General features: G+C 36.3%; 1 protein-coding gene across 3 annotated transcripts in view; it reads right to left on the minus strand.

The window, feature by feature from the left end:
- LOC117400530 (piezo-type mechanosensitive ion channel component 2-like) overlaps nt 1-22,204 on the minus strand; it is a 198,810-nt gene that overhangs the window by 161,060 nt on the left and 15,546 nt on the right. For all 3 annotated transcript variants that reach the window (XM_059022048.1, XM_059022047.1, XM_059022049.1), the window contains exon 2: nt 6,427-6,522. In XM_059022048.1, the coding sequence (XP_058878031.1) occupies nt 6,427-6,522 (96 nt within the window). The remainder of the gene's footprint in view (nt 1-6,426; nt 6,523-22,204) is intronic.

A 22,204-nucleotide genomic window follows, 5' to 3' on the forward strand; every position in this document is an offset into this window, starting at 1 on the left:
ATGTAAACGACAAAAGTCTACAGAGTGATAAGCCTCATTTCTAGTAGCTGCCTGAGGCAAGATGTTACATCAGACAAGCAGACACAAATGTTGCAGGTTAGTACAGGTTCAGCACTTTTGCAAATAGAGTACAGGACAATACAAATCTTGTCTCGTTTCCACTTGCCCCAGGACCTCACTGCAAATGTGACATTTTACTGCAGTCCTGGTATAAATTCAGAATACTTACACAGAAATCTTCATCTGACTAGCTTTTTCAAAAAGTGCTTTCTTGTGTTTTATTCATCACAGTTCTGCCAGGGGTAGACTTAATTATTAACACGCCAGTTTTCCATTTAGCAACTTTAAAGAAGTACAAAATAACAAAAACTTGGATAAAGACAGTTGCAATTATGTTATGTCAAAACTTCTAGAATTGCACAGACACATGAATTATCTTTATCACAGCTTTTATTCATTGTGCTACTTTTTCTAAAGATAGCTGCACCATAATTGAATTTAATAGCAGACTCTAACTGTTTGTTGGCATGTAATAAAATAATTCTAAGAAACATCTCAATTAAAACTTGTTAACAATTTTTTTTTTAAAATTACAAATCCCACTTGGGTGTAACCAACAGTCAGTGAGCTGCTCAGAGAGCATAGAGAGAGTTCAGCACACTGATGAGAAAGATATTCTTTAGCAGAATGAAACACGAACGATGGCTCCACAGTCACAAAGTGTAGGAGTCATTGGGAATAAATCCAGTCTGTCCTTTTCAGAAAAGCAACATCAGATTCTCTAGTCTAGGTTATGACTTAGGCAGATTGTTTTATTTTATTTTATTATTATTTTAACAGTATGTGTTAACTCAATAACATTTTACTGCCAAATCTAATTGGTTATTTATTTATTTAAGTACAATACAGCATTTCCCAGGTGACCCATTAAAGAGTAAGTAGCTTCAAATTTAATTGAGTTATTATTCAGTTAAATCTATCTTTACTTGCCTGTGAGTTTAAGTGCCAGCACTGAGCAGCCTTCCCCATTCCATTCAACCCATGTGAACAATAGACCTTTCCACACTGCCAACCCCACCAATAGTCTTTCTCTATATGTAGAGTAGGTGGGGTTGGAAGTTGAAAGGACATAATGTTACATGATTTGAATGGAACGAGAAAGGCTGTTCACAGGGAAGGAGTTTGCAGACAAGCTCAAAGCCAAGTAAAGGAGATGTAGAGAAAATAACTATAACCGAACCCAGAACAACTCTGTATGACTTCAAATGTCATAACAGAGAAAGGGAGAAATTAAATTTGAAGTTACTTCAATTCATTTATATGTAGTTTGGATTAATTTGTGTATTTTGGTAGCAAGTTCAGGAAATATTTTTGACAGCAACATGTCCTTTATTTAAGTTGTGTGGAGGCAAAATAGAGTGAAAATTGTCTTGATAGTAGTGAAATAAATGGGCTAACACAGCACCTAAACAGAAGCCAGATCCAAGTTGTTTTTAATCAATTAGTAATGTCTAAACATGTCAGGGCTAAAGAAATAGATTAACTGCCTCCTTTGACCAAAGACAATGTGTAGCTCTCTTAACAGTTCTTTAGTAGCAGAATATGCATTAGCCAGCAAAATCTCAGAGCTGTGGACAGGAGATGCATCTATCTGTCATGGTGGTCCACTATGAAAGGTGCTATATAAAAATAAAGATTATTATTTATTATTATATAAGACAGTGCTACCTTCAGTTCAATTACCTGCATTTTAGTGCAGATAGCTTTACTGCAGTGAGGTGACCTGTGAAGTGAGGTAATTCCTTGAACACAACTGAAAAGCTTGAAATCTGATTTTAAAAAAAAATCTTACTCAACACATTTTTAAGCCAGTGTCAGTCCAATTTGTTTTGTGAACATGATACAATTCTAAAATTATAAAAAGAGTAAGAAACAACTCAAAACCTCAACTGAACTGCTCCTACCTGCAACCTGTTTCTTTGTGGTCATGAAAAATACACAATTCCCCACCTCCCTTTAAAAACTTAAAGGCAGTTCTGGAGCTATATGAAGCCCATATCATGTTTGGAAAGTGCAGGTATTGGGTCCAAGTTAATGTATATGCCTGGAGTAAGGAAATAGTAAGCATTTACATGAGTATTAGAAAGAAAATACAAGGCTAGGGACATTTGACTTAAGAGTCAGCCTACAGGGTCAAATAGCTGTTATATTAGGTTATAGAAGGACCCTGGGGGCTGAACTGAATATCACTTTCTTCCGGAGACTATGCTTTCTTATGACACAGTAAAAGCATGCTGTGAATAACCAAAATAATACCTGCAAAGTAATCAGAAACGTGCAGCTAAAATAGCCTCTTGATTACAGCATGCCTGTTGTAGCTGTACACTATGGTTTTACACTACGGCAACTTCAATGTGTACATTTAGATGTATTGGGAGGGCCAAGGTCTAGTTTCAATAAATTCCCTGTTTACCACTGTTACCAGTGAGATTTTGATGAGATTTCCATTTAACATTTGGCACCACCTGGTGGACAAACATTATAAAAGGGCAAAAAAGGGCTCTTCTGTTTGCTGGCGCTTCTTGCTGGCGCACATTAAAGACTCTTTCTTCCATTCCTTAGGGCAAGTGATGGGGTACTGACAGGAACAACAACCTATTGCTGCTATCTAATTCTTTTATTACTTCCTTTCCTTCGTTCCTTAAGGAAATTGTTGAAGACAGCATGCAGACACTTTTAAATAACTAGGTAAGCATCACATTTTGGGGGGTTATTATTTACAGCCTGAATCTGAAAAAAAAAACTATCCATATAAATGAAAAACTAACTAACTTTTTTATTATTATTACTATCTACCATTTATTTAGGGTCAAATTACTGTTGTAGCATCATTTAAACTCAGAGGTTTGTATTCTTTGTGTACAGTAGTACTGGTTACTCTCTAGTGTCTAACGTTTAGGTTTACTTCTAGTGGTGTCTTTGTTTAAAAAAATGACTTGCAAAGAAGTCTTAAATTGTAGAAAGAGAACTCCGAAACACACACTCTTTCAAAGTCCTACTTCTCTGCAAACAGGTTAAAACAGATACAGTACTAAAACTGAATTAAGTTACTAAAACTCAATAAGTTAATACAACTCAATAAAGTCTATTTTTAATTATATAGCAGTGTCAGATCTAGGTACCAGAGCTCTTATTCTGTATTGGTCCCACAGACATTGTCCCCCAGCTGTGATTTATTGACTCCTTATTAAAGAGTAAGTAACGGGGTTCTGAAAAATATAGTGTTATGCGCCCGCACGTGTTGCTATAACTGTTTAAATAACTTACCTGTAATTTGTATTTTCATTGTTAACATCCTGATAACTTTTTACACTTATAACTTTAAAGTCTGTTTAAAAAAGGGCAACTCTAGTGCACTGATAGTGTAAGGATTATTACCCACATTATCAAAAAACAAATAACAATCCATGATGCGTTACGTAAAATACAGAGAAATACTGTCAACGTAAAATCTGGTTTATAAATTTGAGTATTAGGGTTACTGTTTAGATCATTAACATTGACTACAAATGTTAAGATCCTTAAAATAGACTTCCAAAACTAAACGGTTACCTCTGTAACCACACACACACACACACACACACACACGTGTCTCTGCCAGAATTATTTTTATTGTACCATGATCTGTTTAATATCTGACTGTCTACATTTTTATATATATATAAAAAAAAAAAAAAACATTAGCAGACACCTTGAGTCAGAATAGGGCACCTGAGAGTAACATAAATTAAACTTTAATAGAACCAGAATTGAGTTAACTTAATCTTCAAAGTTGGTCCAAAAGTACTTGCCTGTGTCATAAAAAAAGTACCCACTAGACATTTTTAAGGACCTTGAGACCAGTTTTGTATATCAAGGCTAATTTAGGTATAGCTCCATTTATTTTATTTTATTGTTTAGGCAAAATAATGTGCAATCAAACTGTAATAAAGTTAAACTTGAATTAGCTTTAGACCCGTGGTAGTTGATTCCTGGCACAACTGTAACTCACTACTGGTGTTTTGAAAAAATGCTGCATGCTCTGGGGCAATAATTGCCTGGTAGCTCATACTGTTTTACAAGAAGTCATATTTATGTGTTTCTTGTGATGAATCGCTCTGACATAATACAGCTGCTTTCTTGCCTTCTTTTGCTGTCGAAAAGATAACAGTCGCAGATCAATTATTCCTGTTTTTGCATTATGTAATGGCAGACTGTGACAGCACTATTATATAGGGTTATGTAAGAGCAACAACTGCGTATTCTAATTGACCTCTTGGGTTCACTAGAACAGGTAATGACAATTGAATTAAACAATGCATGTACCTTACCCTTCTTGTTTTGTGTTGTGATGTAATTCATTTTTTTAATGACTATGCTTAATGTTAAAAAAAAGGTAAATTATCACACTACTTTAAATGCAAATTACACAGATTGCACAGATTGCCCTAAAAATGCATAGTTCCATTATTAACCAACATTGGAGAGTTTATTTTGGATTTCCAATGCTATAAAACAGAATGAGCCAACATGGAAAAAAAAATGGAAATGTTTTTACTGTTCCTCAATGAATTCATATTTTAAGATACATTTAATTGCGGATATGGCCCTAAATGTTCTTGTAACAATTTCTTAGCAGGCTGTCTTGCATTATAGCAGGTGCCGTGTGTGTGTGTTTTTTTTATGTTCAGTTTCAGTTACAAGGCTTTAAAAAGTCGTTAAATTCAACCTAGAGACTCTGCCCCCATGTGTTTAACACCACTGTCAGATAATGAATGAGGAATACGCATATGCAACACCAGTCAGATAAGTGTCTTTATGTTAGTAAGCACCATCTCCATCCAGTAAACACTAAAAAACAGCAAAGAAGTTCTACAGTATGTCTCAAGGAGATCATAATTTAATTTATAAAGATACATTTTTTGTGTCTCCAAAAGACTGTCTTGAGAACAATGTTGTACATTGGGGTTTTTTGCCGTCATCTGTGGGTTATTCTTGTCCTTTGTTCTCGACTATTGTACCATTTAAGTCTTTTCATTTGTTCTTTTTCCACATTAAGCTGTTTAGCTGCTGTTTTACCTGAAACTGGGAGTAACAAATATATCAGCCTGGGCTCAAGATAATCCACTGCATCTCCCAACTTATTCATATTCCATTACTGTCTCAGAGTCCTGCATGACTAAATTGTATTAATGGCATTTTCAAAACACTATATTTTGGTAGTACTTTCGTGTGTCCATGTAGTTTTCTTTTATATGAGGCGACATTAGGGACATAATTCAAACTGACACCTCATACCTCATATCTGCTCAACTACTGAACTACTCATCTACTCATCTACTCAACTATTCATCTACTCATCTGCCCAACTGCTCATCTACTGAACTGTTCATCTATTCAACTACGCATCTACTCAACTACGCATTTACTCAACCATTCAACTACTCATCTACTGAACTGTTCATTTACTCAACTACACATCTCCTCAACTACGCATCTCCTCAACTACGCATCTACTCAACAACGCATCTACTCATCTACTCATCTACTCAACTACGCATCTACTCAACTATTCAACTACTCATCTACTGAACTGTTCATCTACTCAACTATGCATCTCCTCAACTACGCATCTACTCAACAACGCATCTACTCAACTACGCATCTACTCATCTACTCATCTACTCATCTACTCAGTTGTCAATTCAGGCAGAGCTTCTCACTCTCTATCCCTCTCTCTCTCTTATGATCCAACAGCCAGGTACTTATACCTGTTCCCATTAGCCCTTCCCCTGGACTAATCCAATACAAAATACATTGCCATATCCTGTAATCTAAGGCCTTCCATGGATAATAGTTAGTTTTAACATACATGGTTACACTGGCTTACAGATTCACAACAAAGTAAGAATGGTAATTTAACATATTAACAAGTATCATATTATATTGTCTTCACAAACAATTTTGGAGCGTTTTCTTTAAAATAACACCTTCATGTCATTGTAAGGAATATGTGCACCTATTAAGTGTGCGGTATGTGCTGCTACGTCACATAAACAATGACTGTGGAGAGAGCGTGACGACTTTCTAAGCTGCATGGAAGCCCAGCCTTTGTCGACATTAACATGTCAGGTTGGAAATGTAAGGTTTAATCACCAGTGGCTACCGAACCCTACTTATAATAATGAGCACCAACCAATATTTATAACACAAATTGCAAATATTAAAACAATATTATTTTAATGAAAGTTAATTCTAAACCTCATTGATATGCAACTCATTGTCATTAGGGTGTTTTACAGATGTAAACATTATTTTGTGCCAACGTTTTTCTTAGCGTGTTTAATGGAAATTAGCTTTGGAAAAAAAAAGATAAACAGATCTCACCCTGCATTGTTGCTTTTGTTGGTTCTGAAAAAAGTGGAATGAGCAAGAGGTAGATGAGGTAGACAAACGATAGCCCATTGTACCGGAACAGACATGCTGAAAGAGAAAAATACATGTCAGTCCCCGTAGCTAACAGAGAATCATCAGCAACACTTCAAATTAAATTGGCTTCATATATTTCCATTTGCAGCCTGCTGACTGACAATAAAACAGAATACACAGTTTTACATTGTTATACATTCTTTACATTTTCAATAGTGTGTGTGTGTAACGACATAACCCTTGAACAAAAAAAATAATACTGAGTAGGTATGAGGTATGGTTTAAGGTTTTTTTTGTATGTTCCAGAGTTTTCTGTGAACTTTGCCATTCCAGGTAACACCAGGAACATCATTGAGGGACGAACCTGTTGTTCAGACACCCACTGTTATACCCCTTCTGAAGTCACTGAGATATTTCTTCTTTTTCCATTATTGTTGCTGAACAATTGCACACGACTGATGTGATCACATACATTTGAATACTATACAAACAATTTTACAAATAAAAAGAAAGTGGCAAACTATTGTATAACCAACAATCATTTGGTCATCTGCTTGTATTTTGTAGTTCACATTTAAAACATGTAGACAAATCTAAAAATAAACGTCTCTCCTTCTTCCTGGTTCGTAATCACTTCAGATTAAGAACCAGTAGTAAAAAAAAAAAACCTCAATTAAAAAGGGAGACCAGTAATACTGTTACTAAGCATGTCAGTGACATTCATCCCCTGCCAAGGGTGTAAATTCAATATTAGAGATATGAATAACATGAAGAAGCACATCATCAAATGCATTGGTATGCCCACAGTTTCTGATATTTGCTAAAGTATCATCCCAATTGGACAAACAGCTCAATGGATATTATGCAAAAAATGTAAGGGTGACATTCATACATAGAAACAGAGTGACAGCCTCCAAATACCCCAGATTATGATACAGTCGACAAGTGGTGCTAAAGAAGCTAAGAAAGAAAGTGTATTATAAAGAATTGTTTAGCACTCTTTTAAGGTAGTGGAGTATTCCTCAGATAAGCAGGATCTCTCTGTCCTGTGAGGCTATAAACTAAACAGCCAAGAGCACATGCTGGAAAATGTATATTACATGATAATCGCAGGCATACGGCTGTGATCAATTCTCTTTTTTTCCAAAGCGGTGTTGAAAACATGATAAAATATAAAGCTTCCAGGAAAAGCCCACAGCCTGTAACCAGCTTTTGTTGTGTGTTACTGGTGGATGGAAGTGTATTGTCTATTGTTTTCCTGTCGCTCTTTTTCTGATCAGTGACACCGCCTACTCAGAAAACAGGGAAAGTTTAACAAGCAAAATCACTAATAACAAAAACATCATAGTTAAATTCAACCAATTTTTTTAAAGAACAATTCCCATAATTATAATACCTTGCATATATTGGAAAATATAAAAAAAAACATAAACACAAGTACATTTTGTCAGATTTAAGACAGGCTTTCTCCTTATAGTGTAAATATACTTGGTGTTGCTGTATCTGCATGCCACATTTATCAGGGCAGACCTATTAGGAACCAGGATAAGCTGTTTACTTTTTATCCTCCACAGTAAAATACTTTAAAATATATATATATATCTGGCACACGCTGCAGACAATTTTCACAGACATAGGAAGCTAATTAAATGGGTGCTTGTTTGCCATACAATTTCAGCCTATGGCAGCATTAGTACAAAATTTCTGTAAAATTATACTCAACTAAAAGAGGCTTATCTGTGAAAAGGCCTATTCATGGGTGGCTGACCCATAGCAAATATTTCCTGTTGTTCTGGTCACAGGGCCGTAGCCAAGAACACATGCAAACCTTGTCTGTTATTCCTCAGCTCTTGATGACACTTTACTAAATATTTTTACTGCAAGGTTATTCCTTAAAGAGACCACACTGAAGGTAGGATGTAGCTAGATTGATTACAAAGAGATTTCTATTGATTGCTTAGGAGATAAATTAATAGTAGAGGCAAGTCACTTTTCCGCAACACAGCGCTCAAAGTCAGCACTCACTTTTCATTCATCAACAAGCTGAGAAACTGTATTTTTATTGAAAAAGCCTGGGTCTATTCTACCCACGATTAGAAAAAGTGTTCACCCAGCAACTGTATCCCACCCAGAAAACCGTAAATGAGTTAAGCCGAAAAAGATTTGTATTTGTTATCAATTGCTATTGTTAAGAAATATACACATGCCTGATTATTTTTTTAATAGACACAGTGTGGTCCACTGAGAAGTAAGATCTGACTCACAAGGATCGTAACAGCTTATGACAAGAAAAAAAAAAAAAAAGTTTTATAATGATTTTAAAAATATTAATTTCCATATAAAATGCTTTAAAAAACAGATGTATACCATATTTTAAAAGAAGGGCATAAATTTAGGATGTACGCTACAGAATGCAGATTTTGAATATTCTGCTTACTTCCAGAGCATATTTAAAATGAAAAGTACAGTAGGCTAGGCCTTGTTTACCAACGGCTGTTTTAAAAACCTCAAACAAATCAAGCATTTAATTTATTCTTATCCAATTGTAATAAAAAGAGTGTGTAATGCATCCAATGTCCTTAAATTGATACTGTATATCATCTACATTTTTCCAACACTATTTTATTTTCTATGATGTGTGTTTGCTATCATTGTGTATTATTGTTTCATTATTTACATAACTAGTCTGAAAAAAAGTGTCTGAAGTAAAGTGGTTTGAAAAATGATCACACGAATTGTCCGGCTGTAATTTGGTATTTTGAGAAACTTCAGATACAGCAGTACTGTACAGGTTTCTGCTTCCTGACCACTTCCTGTGCTGTAGATGTACTAACATCAATGGTCTAGCTGCAAGCAGATCATGTGCCCTACAGATCTGTAGCATTGCACAAATTAAGAATCCTAAAACTAAACAAAGTGACAAGGTCTTATCCATATTTTAAGATGCAGGTTATACACAGGGTAGTTGTTCTCTCTGACAGTAAGTAAGAACATTTTATTTCCTCAAAAGTCATTTAATACTGTGTTACATGTTGTTATTTACGTAGGAGTAAGAAGCAACGTTATGTCAAGTATGAAACAAAGCAAACTGAGCACAACCACCTGAAGCAATTACTGAAGTATGTAAAATCAAACTGTTCCTTTGTGTCTCCTATGGCTCAGTGGGGTACCATTGCCTTCCAGCTGTCCAGCAGCCCTTTCAGTCCAGTTTGGTATTACATAGACACTTCCTGTTTTCAATATATTTTCAGTGCTCTAGATTTTAAATATGCTTTATATTATACCAGAATAATTCTATTCTATACACTGGTCCATTTTTTTTTCTTGAAGCGAAACTTTGCATTTATAGCCTTGGCAATGTTGTCTATTAAGTTTGTTAAAAGCAAGTCACTACATAAAAAAAACATGACTGCCATGAACCAATCAAATTTCAGATATGGTCAATTTGCATATATTGCAGTGTTTCTCTATGGTAGAATGTGGTAGAGTGATGGAACTTCATACAGTAGTAGAGGCCTATGGGGAATTAATGTCAACGAAAGAATGAAGTTGATTGGATTTTTCTAGCCAAATTTTCGTATGTCCATAAAATGAACACCATTGCACGAAAAATCACGAAACTTGGTAGGCTGGTAGAGGCCCATGGAACGCTGTGTCAGAGCGAAACCAAAACCTTCTCCAAAACCTCTTATGGTACAGATGTGAAACTTGGGGCACATACTACCCTTATGGCCTATATTTAGATTTGTTCAACACAAGTCAATTGGTTACATGGTTTGGCAGCCATATTGGATTTGTCAAAAGTATTCAAACGTCTTCTTCTCTGAAACCATTATACCAATTGAAGCCAAACTTTGCATACATAGCCTTGGCAAGGTTGTCTATCAAGTCTGTGCAAAGCAACTCACTACATAAAAAAAACATGGCCGTCGTGAGCCAATCAGATATCAGCTATGGTCAAATCGCACATATTTGCACGTATTACCTTGCTAAAGCTCAAATGCAAAACTTGTTTAGAACTCCTTTGAGAGTTTAGACAGTGTCATAGATACTATAGAATACACAAATAAACCCATATGTGCTCTATTCAAAAATTAACTTGACCGTGGCCTTTGACCTGTCCTTAAGGTCAAATGCAAAACTAGCTTATAACTCCTTAGAGAGTGCAGATAGTGTAATGATTACCATGGAACACATATAGGAACCCATGTATTTTCTGTTCAAAAAATGCCTTTGACTGTGACCTTTGACATCCCCTTAAGGTCAAATGCAAAACTAGCTTATAACTCCTTGCAGAGTGCAGATAGGGTCATGGTTACAATGCCAATCAAATTTCAGCTATGGTCAAATCGCACATATTTGCACGTATTACCTTGCTAAAGCTCAAATGCAAATCTTGTTTAGAACTCCTTTGACAGCTTAGACAGTGTCATAGTTACTATAGAATACACAAATAAACCAATTTGTGCTCTATTCAAAAATTGCCTTGACCATGACCTTTGACCTCTCCTTAAGATCAAATACAAAACTAGCTTATTACTCCTTACATAGTGCACATAGGGTCATGGTTACTATAGAACACATATAGGAACCCATATATGCTCTATTCGAAAATTGCCTTGACTGTGACCTTTGACCTCTCCTTATGGTAAAATTCAAAACTAGCTTATTACTCCTTACATAGTGCACATAGGGTCATGGTTACTATAGAACACATATAGGAACCCATATATGCTCTATTCGAAAATTGCCTTGACTGTGACCTTTGACCTCTCCTTATGGTAAAATTCAAAACTAGCTTATAACTCCTTACAGAGTGCAGATAGGGTCATGGTTACTATGGAACACACATAGGAACAAGAATGCCTTGGAAGCCGTCAAGTTGCTAGCAACTTCTAGTTATTATTATTATTATTATTATTATTATTATTATTATTATTATTATTATTATTATTATTATTATTAATACACTGGTAATCTATTTTTGTTAATCTATTTTTTTTTATTCATAAAACATAGTTTACATAGATATATAACAGTGTATAACATTTTCAGCAGACCTATAGTGCATTACATGTACTTTATACTGAAAATATAATTATTAAGACGATTAAACACATTTCTTCATACTACAAATTTTCTGCATGGTCCCAGCCAAATTTGCTTACATTACTTCTAATTCTAATTCATTTAACATGAATTTCCTATTTGGTACATCATAATTTTGGAGCTGTTTTGGGACAACTGATCCTTTGATGCACTTTTGTTGAAGAACACTTCAGATTACTGTTCACATTTCTTGGCTTATTTATAACGGTTTGTTTTATGAACTTTCTTTAAAAGTGGTTTGCAGCGAGGTCTACATGCATACAACTCTTCTGTGTTCAGGTGTCTTTGTACAGTTCTTTTATAAACTACTATGCCTGATTCTTCTCAATCTTTCTTTAAGTCCTTGGCTTCTAATCTTGGATTTTTTTTTAGTTGCTCGGATGATTCTCTTACCTGCTGTTCCCATAATTTTCTTTGGATGTCCACTTCTTTCAAACATTTCAGTTCAATTTCATCTGTGGTACTTCTTGATTATTGCTCTGATTGTGGATTATGGTATTCTATATTTCCTTTGTTGTAGTTTGCTACGAGTACTTTTCTCTAATGTCTAATATAATTAAGTGATTTCTATAGAAGGTCAATTCCTCACTCCGCTCTTTGTGGTTCTTTACAGTCTTTAAGCCTTCTATCACACATATGGTTAAGGAAAAGTTGGAAGTGCATGGACTGAAAGTCAAGTGCTGTTTAATTGTATGCCTTTTGGCACATCAGGCCAATTCTGCAGTATGTGCTTTTCTCTCCTACATTGTGTTAGCCGGACGAACAGATGCTTGCTGTTCTGTGTCTATTTTTTTCTTTCAAAGACAAGAAATGCTAGTGAGGTTAGCCCAAAAAAACATCTGGAACTTGTTATACTAAATGGCACTGTGCCTAAGGTTTAAGGTCTGCTGCAGACTAATGTAGCTACAGTTCTGCCTCCCAGACTTGCTTGATCGTTAGAATTGACACAAAGAGCAAGCCTCCCTAGGAAATGCAAAACAAAGCCTTCAGAAGAAAGACAAATTGTGAAATACCTTCAATAAATTAAGATGTTTGAAAGTCATACAACAATCTAATATTTCTATCTTGTGTTTATAGTTTCCTTGAGTTGTATATTATTACTGACAGCTGATAGCAAAAAAGTGAACCAAAAGAAAAAGCACAGAAAAAACCACAGAGAGTTTGTGTTTCTGTTTTTGTATTTTATATTTTTAAGGGGGTAGGTAATGCTTGGTATCATCCCAACTCCACATCCCATAAATAATAAAAAAGACAAGGCATTTACTGTAGGCAGTATATTTTGCCATGTGACACTATCAAGTGTTTTTTGACTGTTGTTTCCAGCAATTCTATTGTTACAAATAAGTCAGTAAGAGGATGAAGCCCTGTGAGAATCCGCTTTCACTACGGTATCAAGAAGTTACCAAGAATATGTGTCAAGCAGTGTTGAAGCCTTATTAGCATTGGGTTTTGGGCAGGGACTCTATTCAACAAATAAAGCAGTGGACCAACATTATGATTCTGGAGATTAAAAATATAAGTTGATTTTTCTTATTGCAAATGAGCCTCTTGTAATAACCCTTAACTGAAGTAAGTGGCCAACCTGTTATGCAAAATAAACAGCTCAACATAAGTTTTAAACATAACTGCCTATGACCAGATAGCAGTATTTTTTTTCTATTTTTTAGCATCGCTTCAAGTTCCAGAATAAGTGGATACCAGAGTAGATGTAAGGTTGCAACTCTCATATTGGTGTCAGACTCCTGAGTTCCATAATTCTTTGACAGACACTAATAAATACCTTTCTAACATAACTAAGTATACTTAAACAGTGTTTCCGCTCGGAAAACCATGACTGGCAGCCGTTCACAACACAAAACGTCATTGTCATTCGTCACAAAAAATACAAAAATAAACTGCACTGCTTTATGCTTTAATGTCAAGGAAAACACGAGGCACAGTCAATAAAAATCATGGCTGAAAACAAAATAAATAAATCCTCCCCTCCAGGAGGAACAAAAGGAGGGGACATGGATTGAATCAGCCGATCAGTGACTGGTGTTGTTAACAAGCACGCGCTAAGACAGTCTCTGCCTGTCAATTAGCTCTTGAAACCGTCTCTGACTGGTATTTACCAGTTTACAGAAACGCTGCTGAGAGGTTGTGTAAAACTAGAATTCCCTCTTTTTTAAACTGGTGACCTGTTTCTTATCATTTGACAAACCATAATAAATTAGATACCTTTGGCTCACAATAAATGTAACATACCTGAACATGTTCCAACATCCCCTTATTCATGATTCAAACTGACACCACTCTGCACAAAATATTGCATGATGTTCATGCAAAAATACACAAAAAGACCCCAAAAAACTGTATATTTTAATCACAAAAAAGTAATAATGCCTGGTGATGCCAAAAGGCACTAACTGAAGGGATCTACATGCAAGGCCTACAGGCATGTTATGGTAAATCAGGAAGAAATTACTTAATGTTATATTTTATACCTAGTTTTAAACAAAGAACTGAGGCAATAAGATTCGCACCATCTGGAATTTTAAGAAGCATGGGTTAATCTCCTATCATGAATGCTGGATTTTCCTAACATTCCAGAAACTACCACTAAATCTCTCAAAGACACCCTACAATAACAGCTGCATTTAAACACGTACAGGTAATCCATATTTTTTCTTATACTGCCCTTGGCAAGAATACTGAGATTCTTCTTGCAAGTTCTTTCATTGTTAACATCCTGACAGCTTTTTACACTAAAACTTTAAAGTCTGTTTCAAAGCTGTTTTCAAAAGGTCTGCTCTAGTGCACTAGGGTTTGAGATCTGTCCTCTAAATCACTGCAGGAAGAGTGATTAAAAAAAAAAAACATAACAAGTGCTTTGGCTTTTCTGTCCCAGACCACATATCGTTATTGTTGTCTTGCCTGTTTGACATTGTGGGCAATAATCCTTACACTATCAGTGCACTAGAGCAGCCATTTTGAAAAGAGCTTTGAAACAGACTTTAAAGTTATAAGTGTAAAAGTTGTCAGAATGTTAACAATGAAAAGAAAAATTACAGGTACATTATTTATACAGTCATAGCAACACGTGGGGGCGTGTAACGCTATATTTATCGGAACCCCGCAACTTACTCTTTAACATATATGAATGTGTAATACACAAAAGACAGAAAGATAGAGCGCGAGGAGGTTAAGTGACTTGCTCAGTGTCACACAATGAGTCAGTAACTGAGGTGGGATTTGAACCGGGGACCTCCTGATTACCACTGGACCACACAGCCTCCTACTAGTACTGCTAGTCAGGGTTGGGGTCAATTCTGAATGTGTTGGTAAACTCCAATTCAATTCAAGAATTGGAATTGGAATTTGAATTGAAAAAATCTTCAGGATACAGAATTGGAATTTGAATTGGAATGAAAGGAAATATAATTTAATTACATGAAATTACATGAAATTCCACTCATTTTAAAAAGGTCGAATGCCACATTTATTTTATACATCACTATAAACAATACTGATTGCAACAGCATTAATATATACTTTCAAATACTGTATCTTAAGCATGGCTCAAAGCTTTCAAAACTTAGTTTTTTGCATTTTTGTAATGAGATGTTTCAGAGCTACAGTAGTCCTTAATTATTTGTTTTTCTTTATTCATCCGTTATTTAATCCTTTAGTTTTTCACTCCTATGTTGTTACATGCCACTCATTTTTAAAAGTTTTAATTACACGCTGCTTTTTGTCAATTCCATCAAACTCTGTGGATGCAGAACAAGCAGTTTCCGCATATGGACAGGGTTTTATACCACAAAGACAAACCATGAGTGTTGAAACTGCAACAAGATGCACGATGCTGGCCTTTAACAAATAACTAGTTTTCTGCTCACTGGCCAGATAATTATTTTGTTGGTGTTTGTGAGTGTGTGTGTGTGTGTGTGTGTGTGTGTGTGTGTGTGTGTGTGTGTGTGTGTGCATGCGTGCGTGCGTGTGTGAGTGTGTGTGTGTGTGTGTGTGAGTGTGTGTGTGTGTGTGAGTGTGTGTGTGTGAGTGTGTGAGTGTGTGTGTGTGTGTATGTGAGTGTGTGTGTGTGAGTGTGAGTGTGAGTGTGTGTGTGTGTGCGTGTGTGTGTGTGTGTGTGTGAGTGTGTGTGTGTGCGTGCGTGCGAGTGTGTGTGCGTGTGAGCGTGCGTGCGAGTGTGCGTGCGTGCGTGTGTGTGAGTGTGCGTGCGTGCAACACGCTAGATGGATAAAAAGTCGCATACGATTTCTTCTTCATGTTTTTCCTGTTCTTGTTATTCAGATTATTTTGTATAGGTTGAATTGCTCAAGTAGCATGATGTTTAATTTTTGTTGTTTTTTTTTAAATAAAATGGCACTTCCGTGAAATGTATTGTTTTTTTTTTTATTGTCATTCGTGAATTTTCCGTGGCCCTATACATAACCTACACTTTGTGCACCACTACACACATACATATAAATATCCAACATACAACATAAATACAAAATACGCACAGGGGCGGGGAACCCCGCCACAAACCCCTATCAAGAATATGAATTAGGTCATTGTGGTATAAATTCAAAGTACTTGTAATGCACTCTCAAAACAAATAGATATAAAACTAATGCAAGAGTTGGCTACTATGACATATATTCTGGGTGACTAGAAAGCCATAGACAAGGTGGCTGTATGCACGTATGGCCACTATATAATGCTTTGCAGTACCAAATAGAAGGATTCCTTTTGTGAAGAGGTGTTGCTAATGTCAGTGGAAATTCTGGGTTGTTCTGTGTTTAATGTTGTCCAAAGGATGGAAACCATTCTCAAGATGATGGTTGAATAATTAAAAAGTAAGTTGAATTTAAATCAGCAGAAATGTTTGCCTAGCTAAAAAATCTATCCTTTATACATTTGAAAAATACTGAACCTACCCCACTATTGCTTTTGGGAAATCTAGCAATGAACGTTTTATCCTGTGACAGGGTACCTGTGCATATTTTATGTTTTCTGTTATTTTGTATTTGTTGTATTATCATTATTTAAATGTACTGTTTTGTGTTTATTTAAAAAAAATACATGCTGTTTTATTGTTATTATTGTTTAACAGCCTGGATGGGGTTAAAATGCCCCATCCTTATAAAATCGTGAGAATGTGTGGTCAACAACAAATGCTTATTGAGAAACTGGCTGTTTTGACCACGCATATGATAAAACCCGTCGAGGTATAAACTAGTTAATTGATAGCCAGTTAACCTCTTGGCCACAATATAAAAACAAGCAACACTGGCTGAACGGGGGTAGTGAGTAGGAGGGAAACCTAAAGTGAAACCTAAAGAAAACAATTGCTATGCGTGCAGGTTCTATACCAGCACGATACTTGTTTGGTTCCGTGTTCTCTATTGTCTGTTTCTTTTGTCCACCATGCCTTTTGTTTTGTTCAGTGTTTTGTTTTGTTAAATCTTTTATTTTGCAATAAATCGGCGCTCCAGCGCATTCATTGACTCACAGTACTGTGTGTTTCTTCCGGGTCTGATGTCACCACCAAGTCATCTTGCCACATATCCCTATATAAAATGCATTTCTTTAATAAAGATAAATATTCAGGAAATACCCAGCTCTGGTATAATGTAAGTATTTATATGCAATCTTTAGATTAGAGATCACCATTTATTCTGGGTCATCACAATAGTATTCTTTGACTATGTACATTGTAGATGATGAAATGGCTAACAAATTATATTGTTTTATATATATATATATATATATATATATATATATATATATATATATATATATATATATATATATATATATATATATATAGTTGTTGTTTTTGTTTTTGTTTTTGTAAAAACCATTGTTGTTTTTGAAAATTACTACGTGTCTTTGTTATTATAAGGTTACAGTATATCTGGGATCCATACTATGCTAAAGTAGCTGTACCAAGTGGCTGATATGGTATGCCAATAAACTGAAGTGATCAATTGAGAAAAAAATGTGTTAAACAACATTAACATTAAGGATAGCAACCTACCCTTTTTATATATTCTCTCAAAATCATTCACAATTACAAAGACATATATGTTGCAAAACAAACATAATTTGTTTTTGGATGCCACTCAGAAAGTCCATAATGAAACTTCCCTTTGTAGAAACTATACAGATGGTTAACTAATGTGTGAACTTTGGGTGTGTGCCCTCACTTGGCCTGACTCACTTCCTGCAGCTAGAAATGAATGGCCTGCAAACACTTTTGGCACTAAACTCAATTTAGCCTGGCCCCATCCTCTGCAATAAGCTCCTTCAACCCTCCAGTGTTGGTTGATTGCCTGGTCCAATCTTTAACCTTTGTTTCAATTACTTCTAGAACAACTCAATAAGGTTCAGGTCAAGTGATATAGTAGCAGAATCAATGGCTTTGACTTTTTCTGAGTCAGAATTTGGCTGTGTGACAGGGAGGTTCCTGTCGCTGGTCCTTGCGCGGATGTGTGCAGCTGGGATGCATAACAGGCAATGCGTTGCTAGGCAACCAATTGAGCAGGTAGGCTCGCCTGGCACTGAGCTGATCGGGAGGTCCTGATTGGCTGGGGGGCGTGCCCAGGGAGGCTGTGCGGAGCTCAAAAATGTCTACGACACAGCTCAAGGCGACTGCACCACCATGCTACATAGACGGGCACTTTGTTTACATCGAGGAGGAGAGCGTCCACTCTGAAGGATAACTACTACGAAACCCTTCGACTGCAAGACAGTGCCTGTGAAGGCTCTGTCCAGCCAGTACCATCGCAACGACGGATGAACCACTCAGGTACCCCCCACCACTTTTAATCTTGAGGCCACTAAGACCCCCGGATTGTAGCTACAGTACACACAGAACAATGAACCTGCTACTCGGTTTCAGTTCCCTACCGTTCCTGTAACTGCGGTACAAGCATTGCTGCCACTGTGCCCTCCCTCTTTTGGTGAAGTGCAGAGAGGTAGGATTAACTACAAAGAAGAGGAAAGGTTCTTTATATACATAAGCATGTCTTGACTGGCCTCAAGTAGCACTCAAGCATGTGGACAAAGGGTTTTCCCTACGTGCAGAATTCCTTTTCTATTAGAACTAATTTCTATGATTATTGTCTCCTGATTTGGTGGGGCTTATCACATTGTCTAACTATTATAGTTTGTATATTTAAGTGTCTTTCAAAAATAATTTTCTTGATTTTATTTTTTGTCTGATTTTGTAATTGCATGCAAAATGGTGATACTGGCTTAGTTTTAACACAAAAGAGTAGTGGCATAAATAGTGGAACAGCAACAGAAAGAACAGTGTGTCAAAGGTGATTAACTCTTTCAGCACTAAGTAACTTTCAGCATTAACCCTTGGATTACTAATTTAGGGTCAAATTCTCAAAGCTATTTACTCCAAATTTCCATTAGCATATATTTTACATAAAGGAAAAAAACACCCAATAAAGTTACCAAATTAGATATAAACAACTGAGGCTTTTAACTTAGGAACTTGTAAGTAGTCTTAAGTGGTTTTCGTTTTAAAATGTTCACATAGAAATTGTGCTAAAGACAATTTGGAGTACATCGTTTTGAGAATCTAGCATCTTATGTTGATTGATAAATAAAAACAGACATATACAAGATCAGAATCCTGCGCGTCTGATTTATACAACCCGCTTCCTACCCAGACCCGCTACTACAGGACCCGACCCAAACCCGCAACCCGCTACAGCACCATCTTCTTACCCGCGACCTGACCCAAACCCGCAAGTGTTTGTCCTTTACCTACTTCCTGCGTCGACTGACTCTCTCACATTCACACACAGATATATTTATCATTCTCCACAGATTGAGTTTATACAATAGGCTATACAGCGTGGTAGCTTTCTCTAGTGGTCTGCATATATTTTAACACTGTAACATATTAATTATCTCTACTAACTTTACTATAAAATACCTGTCTATTCCTTTCGTGCCACCAGTTGAAAGGGAGCTACACCTGTGCTTTTGCAGAGATGATGTACTAGTTTTGTGGCTGTCATTTACAAAAACATAATGACAAGTTTTACAAGCAACGAATCCAGTCACATGTTCATTATTTGCATTCACTATGATTCCAAAAGAATGCCACACTTCTGATTTACCTGTCAAACTATTATCCACTACATGATATAAACCCTGCGCTATCTTTTGTTTCACCTCTTCCACAGACATTTTTAATGTCACCAATTAGACGTGATAAAAGGATCTTGCGACGTATCAAACAAGCGGCAATACAAGCCAAGAACACTGCCTAGTCAGCTGACTCCTCCCTAATCACCTCCTGCTTTAGTGCAGGAAATACCGGTACATTTACTTCTAGTAGGTTATTTGGGAAAGGGTTACAAACGAGTTATGCTGAAAGGACAGAAAACATTTTTGGTGATTCAAATTCAAGCCTGACCCGAAAATTACATTTTTTTGAACTGCACCCCAACAGCAAACCGCAAAATAGTTCACATTCCGACCCCAACCCGACCCACTTTTGCTGGTCACCCACAGGCACCCACGGATACCCAACCCGATGCAGGACTCTATACAAGATTAGTTTATTGAAGTCTTTCCTGTACTATAATTACCGTATTACTTAGAATTAACACTCCAGTGTTTACTTTAAATTTCTAAAAACAGCTGCACCGCTTATTCAGGTGTGGCGGTAATTAGAAGTACTATGGGTTTCGAAAGGCGCAATTTTTATTGAGTTTTTTTACGGTATTTGAGGGAGGCGTATATTGAAGTTTATTTCTGCGGATACAACTTGATCAGGATGTTGAAGAAGTCCTAAAACTTTAAACTGAAAGCTGTTGAGCTCGCAGATCAGAGAGCTCCGTTTATTTCTTTCTTTTCTTACAGCAGTTTCTAAGAGTCGCAGGGCTGAACTCTGTAATATACGGTGCGTTTCTTTCTCGTCAACCAGCAAGACAACTAAACACTCCTGATCTAGGCAGGGGACCAGTGGGATAGCTGTTCACTCCGGCACCTGATTAGCATAAAGGGGCGGAGCTAAGTTATAAAAGGGGGCGTTGCACGCTCTTTGTGGTCGTTCCAGGGTAAGCAGTGAAGCGGCTAAAGCAGTGTACTCTACAGGGTGCCTAGACATGGCGTCTGAATAAAGCTTTGAACCTGAAAGCAGCGTGTTGTCTCCTTCTCTTCTGCCTACTGCGTGAAACGCTACAATACAATACGTTTTTTGCTCTAAAAGTAACCATGGTATACAAATCAAGGTGTATTTCCAAACACACCAACAGTATTCCAACAGAAGGTAATTTGACATTTGTCGGTTTTCCAGGTTTGCAAAATAGAACAGTCATTCTTGTCTCTGAAGTTCATTTCAAAACACGTATCAGTCCAAACTGATTTTCTTTTTAATAGAAAGCATAGAGCATGTCTATGTGAGCATTGAGAAGAGCAAAGTCTAGTACAGTAACTTTATATACAGCCCCTATGAGTCACAGTCAGTTTTACCATTCTCTACCTACTGCCATGGAGGTCTGTATCATTTTCAGCAGGCATCAGTTTATCAATTTGCACTTATCGGCCCCTCCTACATTTTAATTGGTAGGCAAACGCTGCCGGTGAACTAGATTATACAGCTGCTGGCATAACCTTTGTTTTTGATTCCTCTGGGAATTCATAATGTCAACTAGACAATTAAAACAACATGAACAGTAGCAATGAGTAAACAGGCAATTACTTAAAACATGACTGATCTCTTCGGACTATTGTTACACAAGGTTTTGTTTTTCTAAAGCAGGGATCTTTTTATTTTATTTATGTATTATTCACCTCTACTTTTTGATGCTCCAGCTGAATTGCTATTGTAAATTCTGATTGTAAGTGACTCTACAGCAGCATTGTTGTTGATGATTCATAGTTTGACCCCCTAGTCTCTGAAAGTTGCTTTGGATAAAAGTGTCTGATAAATTACTAATTATTAATAATAATAATAATAATAATAATAATAATAATAATAATAATAATAATAATAATAATAATTTGTATGTACTACAATATGAAAAAGGAGACGATTAGCAGATTACCAAACAAGCAATTTGGAGTGTACAACAATTCGTAATTGGAGATAGATCCTCCCGGGAGGTACTAAAGCCCTACCCTCTTTGTTGGATGTCTAGTTTTTTTAAGTGCAGTTATCTCGGTTTCTCAGTTTTTTGCAGCTTATTAATGCAAATGTACTAACCCTTGGGGCAATGTCTGTTGCCAATAGGGCACACTGTTGCTTATACAATATTACAAATAAATAAATTGTCTTTAATCTCACAGGGATCGGTGCAATAAGTATATTTTTTCAGTTTGTCTTTTGCTCTATTAATAAGTAGTGAATCCAAAATTAACTATTAGAAACAGAAACGTTTTTAACATACCTCATCACACTAAGAAGTGTGTTATATTGCAGGCTTGTGGCAAAGTGCCCCGCCCCTGTGTGCATTTGTGTGTTCTATGTTGTATGTATGCGTGCGTATGTTAATGTTGGTGTATAGATTGGTACACGGGATATAAACAGGTCTGTGTTTCACGTGTGTTTAAATTGTATATTTGTATTTAGGCACGGGATTGCACATCACGCACGTGCATTTAAAATATA

This window comes from Acipenser ruthenus, chromosome 4 (genome assembly GCF_902713425.1).
Source record: "Acipenser ruthenus chromosome 4, fAciRut3.2 maternal haplotype, whole genome shotgun sequence".
Lineage (NCBI taxonomy): Eukaryota > Metazoa > Chordata > Actinopteri > Acipenseriformes > Acipenseridae > Acipenser > Acipenser ruthenus.